This window comes from Oculina patagonica, chromosome 12 (genome assembly GCF_052425735.1).
Source record: "Oculina patagonica isolate OP01 chromosome 12, crgOcupat, whole genome shotgun sequence".
Lineage (NCBI taxonomy): Eukaryota > Metazoa > Cnidaria > Anthozoa > Scleractinia > Oculinidae > Oculina > Oculina patagonica.
The window spans coordinates 28,254,078-28,267,487 of record NC_135769.1 but is presented as its reverse complement, the minus strand read 5'-3'; the positions used below and the strand labels follow the sequence as shown (position 1 = coordinate 28,267,487).

General features: G+C 39.0%; 1 protein-coding gene across 1 annotated transcript; it reads left to right on the top strand.

Moving 5' to 3' along the window:
* Positions 1 to 294: 294 nt before the first annotated feature.
* Positions 295 to 11,246, top strand: LOC144632825 (WD repeat domain phosphoinositide-interacting protein 2-like). The gene is made up of 17 exons (XM_078491566.1): positions 295 to 460; positions 575 to 657; positions 3,323 to 3,426; positions 3,952 to 4,017; positions 4,185 to 4,241; positions 5,659 to 5,698; positions 5,874 to 5,935; positions 6,066 to 6,101; positions 7,194 to 7,286; positions 7,915 to 7,985; positions 8,506 to 8,613; positions 8,689 to 8,764; positions 9,281 to 9,338; positions 9,689 to 9,716; positions 9,811 to 9,918; positions 10,201 to 10,237; positions 10,500 to 11,246. The coding sequence occupies exons 1-17, from the start codon at positions 390 to 392 to the stop codon at positions 10,731 to 10,733; spliced, it is 1,332 nt and encodes a 443-aa protein (XP_078347692.1). The 5' UTR covers positions 295 to 389; the 3' UTR covers positions 10,734 to 11,246.
* Positions 11,247 to 13,410: the final 2,164 nt, after the last annotated feature.

Genomic DNA, 13,410 nt, shown 5'->3' with positions numbered 1-13,410 from the left:
TTCCCCCTATACCCGGGTGCTAGTCAACGAGCATCGAAAACCCCACGGCGAAGGGTGTCTGTATTCAAGGAGGTTCCTGACGAGGGGTGTATAATAATTCAATTTCCCAGCCCAAATTTTGCCAAATCCTATTTCCCAGCCTTATTGTTTGCCCAAATTTTGCCTTAAATCCCAGTCCCTGTCTATGACCCAAATCTCATTTTCTCAGTCAGTTCAAAAATTTCAACACAGCCTGAGTTGCTAAGTGCATTGTGGGTAAAGTCGAAATCGCTGAATCAGCCATGCGCATGTCATTAGCGCGTTTTGTTATTGTTGATAATTTTATAAACTCCACTGCTAGTTGGGGAAAAAAACCAAGAAAACTGGATTGAAATTCTTCAGTTTTACTGATGAATCTTGCTGCTTATGGCGGGGATCCAACGGGAAACTTACTCTGCGTCAATTTCAATCAAGACTGTAGGTAAGCGAAGCTACGAGCTTTCTGCGAACAGCGAAAAAAGACAGGTCGACTTTTTGTCCACGATTCCAGTTCGTAATTTTACTGTTTGTCTTCTTGCACTTCTCTCCTCTTTAGTTCTTTGGCAGTTGGCTCAAAAGCCGGCTATAAATTGTTCTCTTTAAATTCTGTGGAAAAGTTGGAGGAGATTTATGAATATGGTGAGTATTTAACTTGTTATTTTTGCTTGGGAAAGCTAATGCATTCGTTAGTATATGTCGTCATTTTCGTTTATTTATCGGTGGTATTTAGCATTATTGCTAATAATTGGTTTTCAACTATATCGTGACTGCAGTTATAAATCGTTTAAACAGAGTTTCATGATCTTTCAGTGAAGAGCGGCTTTTTAAAAATGACTTTATTGCGTGAGATTCAAATATATAAGCTTAATTGAAAAAATTAAAGCCTTCCATAAACGACCAAAGTCGATCAGCTGATTTTAGAGATATCTCTTTTGTTCACCAACTTTGCATAATGTTTTCATTGTTGCCTTTCTGTTTTTAAAAGATACAAATATTTATTTTGTCCTATTTCTGTAGTCAGGATTCACTCAGTCTCCAAATTATTATGTTTTATAATTATTTTCATCAGATGATTGACAAATCACTGACGTTCTGAATTTAGCTTCTTTAAATCAAGATCCTAAGTTTTAGATTATTTTGACGTTTTTATTTTATTTTATTGTTATTATAATGATAATTATTCAGAAAACCCCCACACTTAAACTGTTTTACACATTATAAATTTACTTTTAATAAATGTTAGATTCTCAAATTAGACTACGAGTACAGTAGTCCGAGATAAACTAAAGTCAATGCCAGGACTTGTACTAGTACTCGAGCCAGTACCCGAGCTCATGACTCAAGCCAGAACTCGAGCTAGGACTCGATCGCAAAATTGAGCTCAGGACTCAAGCTCAGTCTGAACTATTTTTAGTTTTTGAACAGAGTCAAACTGTAAAAGTCCTTGTTGCTATGATATTATGGAATTTTTACACTATATAGTATTGCCCCAATCAACAAATAAATGCCAACCACAAGCAAACTGAAGTGAAAGCTAGCTGCAAGCAAACTGGAGTAAAACTAACTGCAAGCAGGCTGGATTGAAAGCTAATCGCAAGCAATCTCATAGAAGCTAACTGAAGCACTGTTAGAATCCTGGCTCGAATCCTTAGCTCGAGTCCTGGCTTGAATCCTGAGCTCCAGTCCTGGCTCGAGTCCTAGCCAGAGGAGAGGGGTGAATAGGGGTCTGCAAATCCCCCGCTCTGTCATAATTTGATGACCGAATCCGTCAAACTGTTGTTATTTGATGACCAAATCCGTCAATCCGTTAATAAAAAGGTCTAACTTTTGAATCCAAATTTTATTGGTTGCCAGGATTTGTGAAAGTAATGCATCTGGAGTTGTTTTGAGTTAGCTAAGAAGCAATCAGCATTTTACCATATTAACGATAAACTAAAAGAACTACCTCTACATTCGAAATCTGTTGTTGATCATACAATCCTACAAATTTCCGTACTGTGTGACTTACGGAAAGTCTTGTGTGTGACCAAAAAACAAAACGTAAAACATAGCAATGCATTTCTGAGGATCGTTGAGATCCACGATCCGAACTATAAAGCAAGCAAAATCCTAAATCTGGGCCCAAAAATTGGATGAAACCACGATCTGCTTCAATTGCAGGATCCGCAAATCTGTTAAAAAATATGCTCTGAATACAAAATCTGGGCAAAAAATTTAATATTGTCATAAATGTTGTCAATCCGTTTTCCTATTCACCCCCCTCCTCTAGTCCTGACTCGAATCCTGGCTCGAATCCTGGCTTGAGTCCTGACTTGGTATTTTGGTACCCTCCAGTAGTCCCCCATTTTACCCAGGCCCATCAGTTGGGTGAGCATGTGAGTGTGCAAGAAAAGCCCTTCACATGAGGAGAATGGATACAGGAGGTCAAGAAAATGAGGGACTTTCTCTCGACAGACCCCGAGAAAAATAAAAGACTCCTTGTATTCAAATGGAATACTTTAATGGGTGGCTTGGTTGTGTAAGTGTTAGTACATTACACTCTCAGGATTGAGTAGTACAGATTCCAATCCTCACTGGGGTCAATACGTTGTGTTCTTGGAAAAGACAGTTCTCTCAATTCACCTCTCACTTCAGCATGGAGTATGAACGAGGAACAGCCAAATGCAGGGGGTTACCTGTGATGGGAATGGGGATAAGCTCTGATGATGTTGGTCAATATGGTAGAAGTACAGAATTGTAAACTTTTACTGCTTTTCAGTTGCTTCAAAACAAGCATACGTGTATAGTGAGAGTGAAATTGTACTATGCTGAGTCCTTTCAACATTGTTGGTAGCTTATCCTGTTTTTCTGTTAGTATAAGCTATAAAGTGCATTTTGGTCCCCAGAACTGCTTGTCCTCCTAAGCCAGCAGAGCCTTGGGCACAAGGAACAAGTGGCTCTGGGGACACATGATTTGATTGGCTAGATCTTTAACAGAGGAAATTTAAATTTAGCAAATCAAATCAACTGTTTAAAATCCCTTTATTAATTGGGAATTTTAAAATGGTTGATTTGATTGGCTAGATAAATCTAGCCATTTAAAATCATGTGTCCCCAAAGCCACTTATTTCTCGTGGCCAAAGCTGACAGTTGGCTAAGAGGGACAAGCGGCTTTGGGAAGGAACATGCTTCAAAATGTTAATAAGACTACAAGCATGTCAGTCATCCTCTTTTCCTCTGAAAACATGAAGTCAGCAAACTGTGGTTACACATATTGTATACATGTATGTTTGCAACTTATTTAGTTGTCTGTCTTATTTTTCAGGAGAAACAGAAGACATTTGCATAGTAGAGAGATTATTTTCCAGTAGCCTTGTAGCCATTGTCAGCTTGTCTGCACCTAGAAAACTCAAAGTTTGCCACTTCAAGGTGATGACAAAAGTTAAATACTTACAGTAACCCTGAAATTCAAGCAATACAATGTTTCAGTCTGCAGACCTTCATAAGAAGTACATGTATTCAAGTTTGCTAGGGTGGGTCTATATTTGTTGAGGTGGTGGGGGGACCTACAATTACTTTGTTTTGTAAATGCTAACAATGTTTTTTGAATGTCAATTTAAAGAACATTGTTTTTAGGTTTTAACTAGATTTTAAATTTAGATTATTGATTAAAGTAGATTTTTAACTTTTAGTACATTTAAGAGGGCCGCAAGTTTATTAGTTGAAAAACTATTATGTGCCACCTTCAATTGATTGAAGTTTTTGATCAAGTGCCTATTACCAGACCTGAGTTTACGCTATGAATCAAGGCAGTCATCCTGGAATGAACATCCATACTCCACTACACACTTGGTTGGCAGATATCCTATTTGAATTAATACTGTGACTATTGCTTTAAAACAAAACCACAACTTTAATGTTATGAACGTTGTCTTTTTTTTTCTCTCTCTGTAGAAAGGAACAGAAATATGCAACTACAGTTATCCCAATACAATCTTAGCTGTCAGACTAAACAGAGTGGTGAGTAGAATTCAGTCCTGACCCTTGTACATAAGGTGTCCACTGACAGAGGAATAATGATTTTATAATTTGAAATCATGGGGCCCAAATAATTTTGAACTTAGGGTGATTTTCATTCTTGTGTTTGTAGTTTTAATTGAATGTACTATTACTCGTTATGTTTACAGAGGCTGCTTGTTGTGTTAGAAGAAAGTTTATACATTCATAATATTAGAGATATGAAGGTAAGACAATCTCTAAAGTTTATGACAATGGCTTGGCCATGGACCAATCTAAAATAAACTGCTGATCTATAAATCTTAGCAAGGGTACTCCAGTCCCAAGTTGCTAAAAAAATATAAAACAACCTTTTTTAATCCTTTCACAAGACACAAGGGGTTAGTTATCATTTTAGGAAGAGTTATCTTGAAGTTTCTTTCTTTATACAAAAGCCCTTTACCTAGCAATTATATGACCAACACACTTTTGTTGATCCCCTCCCGTCTCCCTCCCCACCAGATCGATGTGTCTTATGTAATGTAACCATGGGATGTGTGTTGTTCTAATTAACAATTAAACGACAAGCTCGAGGTTTCTACTGGCTTTCCGCCCCATGCCAACTATCAAAAGCTGGTAGAAACCGAGAGCGAGCCGTCTAATTGTTTTAGCATAACCCAGTGGCTGATCTATTAAACACACGATAATTCTAGAGTTGATTTTTTAAAGGATTTGTTGAAAAAATTCAGCAAAAAACTGAGCGCCCACTCCAAGAGCCATCTATCGATCGATAGAAGGCACCTGTGTAGCCAATCAGATTGCGCGTTTTGCCAATAGATGGCAGCTTGGTTAATAATTGCTAATCATGGTTAGTGTGATGGCAGGGCTAAAAAAAAATCAGGCCAGTCCTCTAGGACAAGTAGTTTTTCCTGTCAGGCAAGTTACTTTTTATGCTAACCTGCCCAATGGGCAACAAGGGCACTGAGGCAAGTCGTCTGCCGACTAAATCATCAAAAAGTAAAATACACACGGCGTACAACTGTCCCAGGCAAGTAAAATTTGGAGCTGAGCGGTCTGGGTTCAAGAGCTGACTGGGTTCATTTTGTTGTATAAATGTTGCCTTATCACCAGGGGTCCTCCTTCTCAGCTGTGCATGGTTTGCTTAGCATAGTGGGACTGATGTGGAAGGAAAGGTTGATGGCACTCCGCAGCCCGCACCCTAACCATCAACCCCCATTCTCCCTGTTTTTCTACCTTACCGCCTTAACCGACCAGCCAATCGGCGCCTGGGGACAAGGCAGGTATAAATGGGTGCTGCAGAATAACCTCTGCTGGACTACACAGGGATGTCGCTAAGGGCTGGATGCCGGCTAATTTAACCGGCTGAAATAGTGTTGAATCAGGCTGACATTTCACAGTTTTTTAGTACTGCTAAAGCCTGAAAAGCCAGCTGGGATTGTGAATGAGCTGGCTTAGGGTTTTCTTAGCTACATCCCTGATTTCATTGAAGCATGCCATTTACTTCTTGCATTTACTGTGAGACTTCCATTTACTGTGATATATAAAGCTCCACTATTGCTTAAGATCAAATAAAACTGAATACAGTTTATGAGGGAAGATCGTCATGGTTCAAATTCTTAACTCAGAGCATTGCATTTTCTGCAGGTTCTACACACAATAAGAGACACCCCTCCAAATCCATCAGGTAACTCGTAAACTTAATGTTTGATTTGCTTATTATACATGTATTACTAAGTTATTATTGTATTGAAATGTCTTTTTGAAATGTTCTGTTGTACAGATGCAAAGTTGTGAAAATTAATAGTTTTAAAAAAAATGTTAATACGGCACAGTGGTCAAGCTAACATTATTTTTGGTAGGTCTATGTGCTCTGTCTGTCCACTCTGATAACTGCTATGTTGCATATCCTGGAAGCAATCAGGTACTTCTCTTTGAGTCAGTTTATAAGATCGTTTCCTTGTTTTAGTTGTGGTACTCCATTATAAATTATATTTTGATTAATTAAATTTAAATATCATTATCAATATTCATTCATTTATTTTTGTTTGCAGATTGGTGAAGTTCAGATTTTTGACTGTGTAAATTTGGTAGGTAACAATAAATTATAGTTAATCATGATTAATGTCTGGCACATAAAATGACAGTTACTAAAATTTTCTCAATATTATTAAAATGAAAGTATTACAGAACTCATCCGAAACGTGTTTTATATTATATCTTCAAAAATTTCAATGATAAATATTTTAAAAGCATTCAAGGTCCTTAATGTACCATCCTATTGTAAGAGACGAGCATTTACAAAATAAAGCCATCCATAATGAATATTTTATTAATTTAACCCATTGGTGCTAGTGCCGGCCAAAACCGGCCGTGACCAACGTTGGCCTTTGTTCCACTTCTGACATCATCACCTTTGAGCAAAAACGGCATCATCTATACTTAATCTCTGCAGCAGGAAAAGAACTTTTCAATGATACCCAGATCAGGGAGATTAAGTTGATTGAGCTTGAAATACACATGAAAATGCTTAGAAATTTGAGTAAAAAACTACACTAAAAAACTACTAAATGGCAACAAATTTCCTGTTTGGATGATGCTTTACTTGGGAATTCTTGAACTGCAAGCAAGCCTAGTGAAAGGCCAACAACTGCAGCAAAAATATGAGGAGATTGGAGCAAATCATAGCTCATATCTGACCAGAAAATGTCAAAACTGTCCGGGAGTCAATGGGTTTAAGGCCATGTTACACGACGCAACTTGTAACGCAACAATGACAACTTAAAAAACATTGCAAGTTACAGAGGAGGGTCACACGCGCACAATTTTTCTTCGCAGCTTGCAACGCGCCCGCTGAATGATTAAAATCTTAGCGGCAACTATTGGCTCTGAGTGCTCTGATTGGCTGATTCTAACACAATTGTGTTGCAGGCTGCGCTTGATATGTTACATGCAGCAACTTGTCTCACAATGTTGCGAAAAGTAGAGGATAGTTCAACTTTTTCTGCTACTTGCAACCCAACATTTGGTTATATTGCAGGTTGCGAAAATGGGGTGTTACACGTGCAATTTTTTCACAACTTGTTTTTTAGTCGTCATCGTTGGGTTGCAAGTTGCAGGAAAAATTATGTCGAGTAACATGGCCTTGAGGCTATGTACTAGTAACTTTTTTTCCTTTTCAGAGGGCAGTGACAATGATCCCTGCTCATGACTCACCTGTAGCTGCTATGGCATTCAACAGTGCTGGCACCAAACTATCAACAGCATCAGAGAAGGTAAGATTTTATTGTACTTCCTAGCAAAAATGCATTTCAAGTATTTCAAAACCACTTGGTAAGTGTAGTTTTGTTACCCGACCTGTTTACAGATATTTTAGAAGTGAAAGTGTGAAGCACTGAGGCTCTAGTAGCTGCAGGCATCTCTTCACTGTATGAAAGGAGACAGGCACTGAGCCAAACTTTATTTGATCAAATTATGGGAGACCCAAGCCATAAGCTACATGAACTGCTGCCGCCACGTAACGAGTCCACTTACTTACTATGTAGCAGCAACTTGTCAGTCCAAGTGTTTTTTTTTTACCCAACAATACCGCCAGCTACGCAGGCTAACTTACTGCACAGGAACCCGGGGATACTTTGAGCTACAGATTTGTAAGACACATAGGTTTAGGACAACTTTTATTATGAACCATAGTTCTAATTATAAATAGTTTGTAATATTTTATCTTGTATAATATAATTTTTATTGTTAAGTAATTCGTAATTCAGCCGCTCCGGCGGCTGCAATGAGTTTGCAAATAAAATCTATCTAAAAGTATCTATCTCAGTATTAAAACGTTTCACTTTTTTTTACAACGATAGTGTCTGAATTATGCGATTTAATCTGTTTTTTTTTTTCTTCCAGGGAACAGTGATTAGAGTGTTTTCAATTCCAGATGGAATGAAGCTTTATGAATTTCGACGAGGAGTGAAACGGTACAACAAACATTTTACCAGTGTTGGCTTAATTTCTTTCATACTCAAAAAAGCTGTTGTAAAGGTTCATAGCACTAAGATCAAAACTCTTTGTTGGCCAAACACCACATGCTTAACGGCCATCAAATAGATTTGGAGAGTGTTGAAATTGTTGACAGGTCATCGGAGACAAAGACTAATTCTTGAAGCTTGGCATTCCATGCGAGATAGGAACGCTATAAACGAACACATAGCGCTACCAAACGTATACAATAGCATTAAGAATTTTTTAGACTCATTAAGAATGCTCTAGAGACTATTGTTGCACTTAGGAAAGTTCATTTAGTTTTTATCACACATCGGTTACATATTCTAATAGGACGCCGTTGAACATTTGCATTTTTATCTTTGCTGACTGGAAGAAGGCAACAGTAGTGTCCGAAACGTCCAAACACCATATTTTTGGCTAGTGTCAACTTTTTAATTCTTTTTTTTTACCAAATTTTTTAACACTGGAATTATTCCTGTCTTTTTGCTCTAGGTGTGTAACCATTAACTCGCTAGCATTCAGTCACGACTCGCTGTTCTTGTGTGCTTCAAGTAACACGGAGACAGTGCACATTTTCAAGCTTGAAGCTCCCAAGAAAGAGTAAGTAACTCGGCTCAGTTCTGCAGTTTTCAGGTAACGTATAACAGCATTTCATATTCGATTCTTCAATTCCAGGCCCACGGATGAGGCAGGCGGTTTGATGGGTTATTTTGGCAAAGCACTTTCTCCCAGTAGCTATCTTCCAGTTCATGTAAGTATGTCTTGACGCTTGGACACCGTCTTTACATTTATGGATGAGCCAGAACCCCAGATCGAACGGTCCGGGTTCCAGCCCTGGCCGGGGCACTGCGTTCTGTTCTTGGGCAAGACAGTTTACTATCATTCCCCTTCCCCCTTCTCCGATCGCGCTTCGCGCTTTCTCCCCCCGCGCTTCGCGCTCGCTCCCCTTCTCCTTCCCTTTTACGCCGGCCACGCAGGCTAAGACTATCATAGACAGGTGTATAAATGGGTACCGGCGAATTTAATGCTGGGGGTAACCCTGCGATGGACTAGCATCCCATCTAGGGGGAGAAGAAATACTCCTAGTCGCTTCATCTTACGGAAACCGAAATAAGCTCGGGCCTGATGGGCCACTAGGCTTGTATGCAGACTTTACCTTTTACCAGAACTGACAAAAAATAGCTGGCAGGATGGAACGTATTTTGTTTCCAAACGTGCTAATCGGCCCAACAGTACTGATTAATCTTCATTTCGAACCTTTCGTTAGGTTGCTGAGGTTTTCAACCAAGAGAGAGCTTTTGCTAGCGTAAGATTACCACAAGCAGGTACGGAAGTAGGCTGTAACATTTTAGAGTTTTACCACAAGCCTTGTGCATTCTTAGTTGTCAATGTGCGTGTTTGTGTAGTATTTTGACGTTTTAACGTTGAATTTTCTTATTTTAGTTTTCTCGGAAATTGAATTTCCCAATAATATTTCTAAACCTCTTCCGAAACTTTGAAAAAAAGAAAAAGAAAATGTCGCCATTTTGTTGACGACCTTCAGCCACTGCACACTAATGGCCGATAGTGTGCAATAGCTCATCCAATCAGATTGCAGCATTTGCATTAGTAAACTAGTAGAATTTTAATAATACTTGATATCAATTGATGGATTTTCTCTTTTTACACTGGTCAGGTCTAAGAAACGTTTGTGCCATAGCAATGTAAGTATATAAAATTAATGTTTTAAGATTGAAAAATTGGAAAACTGGCTGGTTCGCTTTCATTGTAACTGATGACCTTCCCTCTCCCCCACAGGATTGGCAAGCTCCCTCGCCTGTTAGTATCAAGCGCAGACGGTTATCTTTACATCTACAACATCGACCCCGAGGAGGGAGGGGACTGTACGCTTCTTAAACAACATAGGTACTGTTCTCTGATTTGTTTTAACATCAGACAGTTGAGGATTGAACGACTTACGGAGCCTGTACTACAGAGAATATAAATTTGTTGCGCGCTTTTGAAATAACGCTGTTTTAAAAGTTCCATTTGATTGTAAGCTTAAAAAGAGGTTTAATTGTAACTCAAGAAACAAATATTGTTTTCGCCGCAAACTTTCCTTCGGAAAACATTCAAACAATGGAACTCGTAGGAAATCATGGCGTGTTTTCAGAGATTAACTGTTTTAACATGCTTTTTACATTTTAGGTTAATTGGTCAAGTTGAGGGACTTGATAAACCTTTGGTGAGTATTGGTGCACTACAAATTTTATAACTTCAAATTCTTATTTTAAAACTACATTAAATTCTTAATATTTCTCATTTCTGTAAATTTTACAAATCCTTTGAGAAAAACTATGTCCTCCATTCCAAAACATCCCCAAAACTCACCCAGAAAATTTAATTTATCAGATGAGCAGAGAGTTTTTGGATTGCTTGAAATGTAAATGGCTTTGAGCATCCGTCTCAAGCAAAGAGGATGAGTTAATTTGCGCGTCTATTTACAGGAAGAAGAAAGCTCTCCCACAGACCCCAGTTCCTCTCCGTCAAACAAGGAAGAAGATTCCCAAGATACTCGAGCCCGGGCATCATCACAGACCAGTCAAAACTCTCCGCCCTCAGGGGTAGGCACGGGCGATTTTTCCCAAGCCGCAGCAGCCTTTGGGGACCCTCAGGGACCTGGAAACTTGAGATTGGACGACGAGTCTGAGTATCCACCGCTGACCGTACATAACGACTAACTTCTTAGATATAGATCTTGGAGATTTTGTGAGCCTTTCGCAGACGGTCTTGGTTTTTATTGCCATTGACATAAAAGCGTCTATCTCGCATTGAACATTTAAATGTCCTTTGGTGACAGTTTTGACACTAAAGATTCTACTACACTGCAATGCGCCAAACTTGTCTGGCTTGTTCAGGATTCATTGCTATGCCTTCTCGTTTTTCGTGTGTTCATGTTTTCTCAGCTGCTGTTGTTTAATCAAACAAAAACGCCAAAAAGAAAAAAAAATCGTTGAACTTGTTCAAAACATAGGCGATCAAAGGATGTATTTGTTTCGTAGTGTAGTGTCATGTTTTACAGTGAGTTATATAAGCACCTCTTTCCAGAAAACAATTTTATTCGTTCTTGTGCGAGCGAGCGTTTCGGGTGGGAAATGACAAATGTTAATTTTTAAGTTATAAAGTTGATATGACGAGAGAACATGTATCTATCTAATTATTCAAAGTCATTAATTAAAAAAATATATATACAAGTTGTTTTATGCCGTAAATCTTATTCTAATGGAACGCGAGACCGTTAGTTACTTCGCAAGATTTATTGACGTTTTTTGTGGTTTGAGGCCGACCAAATGCTTTTAAAATCGTGTCAGTGAAAGTTATCCCGCTAATTGTTGTTTTTATCGTCAAGTAGCCAAACCGTGCATGTGGTTCATTGTTGATATAAACAACAGTTAAAAGACCCAGTAGGAAACAATCAGGTGATGAAGACTTGGCAACAGTCAATGTGATATCACCACCGGTAATAACAGGTGCCAGATGGCTGTTAGCCAATCAGATCACTGTTATCAACACCACCCATACTCCCGTAAAATAGTACACAAGCTGGGGCGAAGTTACTGAAGATATTCATCTCTTTGTCCAGAAACGCCACACGGAGTCTTGACTATCAATTCCCTTCTGAATTTGTTCAATCCAATCGAGAAACACCTGAGCTTTCGGAATTTTGTGTGAACGAAACGACTTCTTGGGAAGGAAATTTCTTGTTTCAACTCCCAACAGCTCAATAATGCAGAAGCAAGTTTTGGTGACGAAAGAATACATCGTGAATTACCCGACCCAAACACAGAACTCTGTTGCTAAAGCAAGGAAACGAACCCTGCTGCCTACAGATCTGGTAACAAAAGTTGTGATTGTGGAAGGAGGCACGCAATGCTTCCTAACAGCGAGTGAATTGGCCGAGATACTGGATATGCAGGTTGGAAACCACACCAACAGGACAAGAACCGCTCAGCTACACTGACGGAAAATCAGCAGAGGAAAACCTTAACTGCAGGATGTTTTTTGTAAATATTGCACCGGAGAGCAATAACAAGACAGCGATCCAAAACAGTTTGGAAATTTCTACTGAGAAATGAAGTCTACCTTTTCGGAATGAACAGCAAAGCATGGAATATTGCGTAACATTCGGAATTCTCTCCATTTCTACTAAAAACCAAGCCAGATAGGTAAACCCTTTTCGAACATTATGGAAAATTGCCTTAGTTTCTCAGTAAATGTGGTTTTTGTTTTGTTTATTTATTTTCCCGTACTTTCTGTATTGCTAGTAATACAGGCAAACCGCATTGGGATGTTGTCCGCCTGAGCTTGAAGCATGCGTTGATTAAAAAACAACTTGAAAGTTTTGTTTGCCAACTAGTGGCCAAAAAAAACAACTTTAAAAATGACTAGTTTGTCAATAACCACAGTTTAGTGACTAAATAAACACTCCTACTTGTTTTTCATCAGTTGTTGATCGAGTTTTAATATTTAATGCCTCGGAAGAATGTCAATTGCCAGTTCACAGTTGGGACAACTGTTTGGGAGCGCCTCGTGTAACTGATGGTCATGTTATTGTGGATCGATTGGACCAAAGTTCTTGGATATAAACCGATAGCACCAAACACTTTGTGAAGATGCCAGTTGTGATTTGGCATTTGCAATAATTAGATACATCTGAATAAATCATAAAGAGCTAAATTGTCAGGTTTGGTTTGAGTGTTTCCATTGCCATTTGGAACATTCGGCCATTAAATGGGCGAAAAGATCTGGCCGAAGTTTGGAAGGGTAAAAGGACATTGGAATAATAACATGAAATTTGAGAATTCGGACACTCCAGAAAGTATCTGCGGTGCTGTATAAAGTTTCAGAATGCTTGGTCATCCTTTACCCAGTGCCCGGGAATGATTTACTTTTTAGGATCACGTATTGTTCGAGTGCACTATAAACCCCCCCCCCCCCCCAATTCCCATTAAGTCATGAAAAATGACAGAAAATGCTAGCAATTCTTTTTCAAGAAAAACGAAAAAAATGCTCGTTTTCCCAAAAAATGCCGAAAAATGCTAGCATAATCGAGAAAGGCCTGAGATGTGCATCTTATAGAATTAAGTCTACAAGATGCACATCTCATTACTTTAATTCGTGTATAATCAGGACAATACACGGAAAACCTTACATGACACACTGACCCATAGCCTGCAAATACAGCCGCCTCTCATTCGATTCCGCTACTACGTGCGAAACGCGAAAAGAGACGTCTGCGATTCGCGGCCAAAAAATTCCATACTGATGTCGTAAACCTGTCAGGCCAGAATCCGGACAGGAGCGCTGATTCGGGGGCGAATGAGAGACGGTTGCACTCGCAGGCTAACTGACCCACTT

Excerpts from the sequence above, each read along its gene's own strand:
- LOC144632825 (XM_078491566.1), top strand. The coding sequence starts at position 390 with ATGAATCTTGCTGCTTATGGCGGGGATCCAACGGGAAACTTACTCTGC. Across the intron at positions 5,699-5,873 it reads CACCCCTCCAAATCCATCAG|GTCTATGTGCTCTGTCTGTC; the intron begins GTAACTCGTAAA and ends TATTTTTGGTAG. Across the intron at positions 10,238-10,499 it reads AGGGACTTGATAAACCTTTG|GAAGAAGAAAGCTCTCCCAC; the intron begins GTGAGTATTGGT and ends GTCTATTTACAG.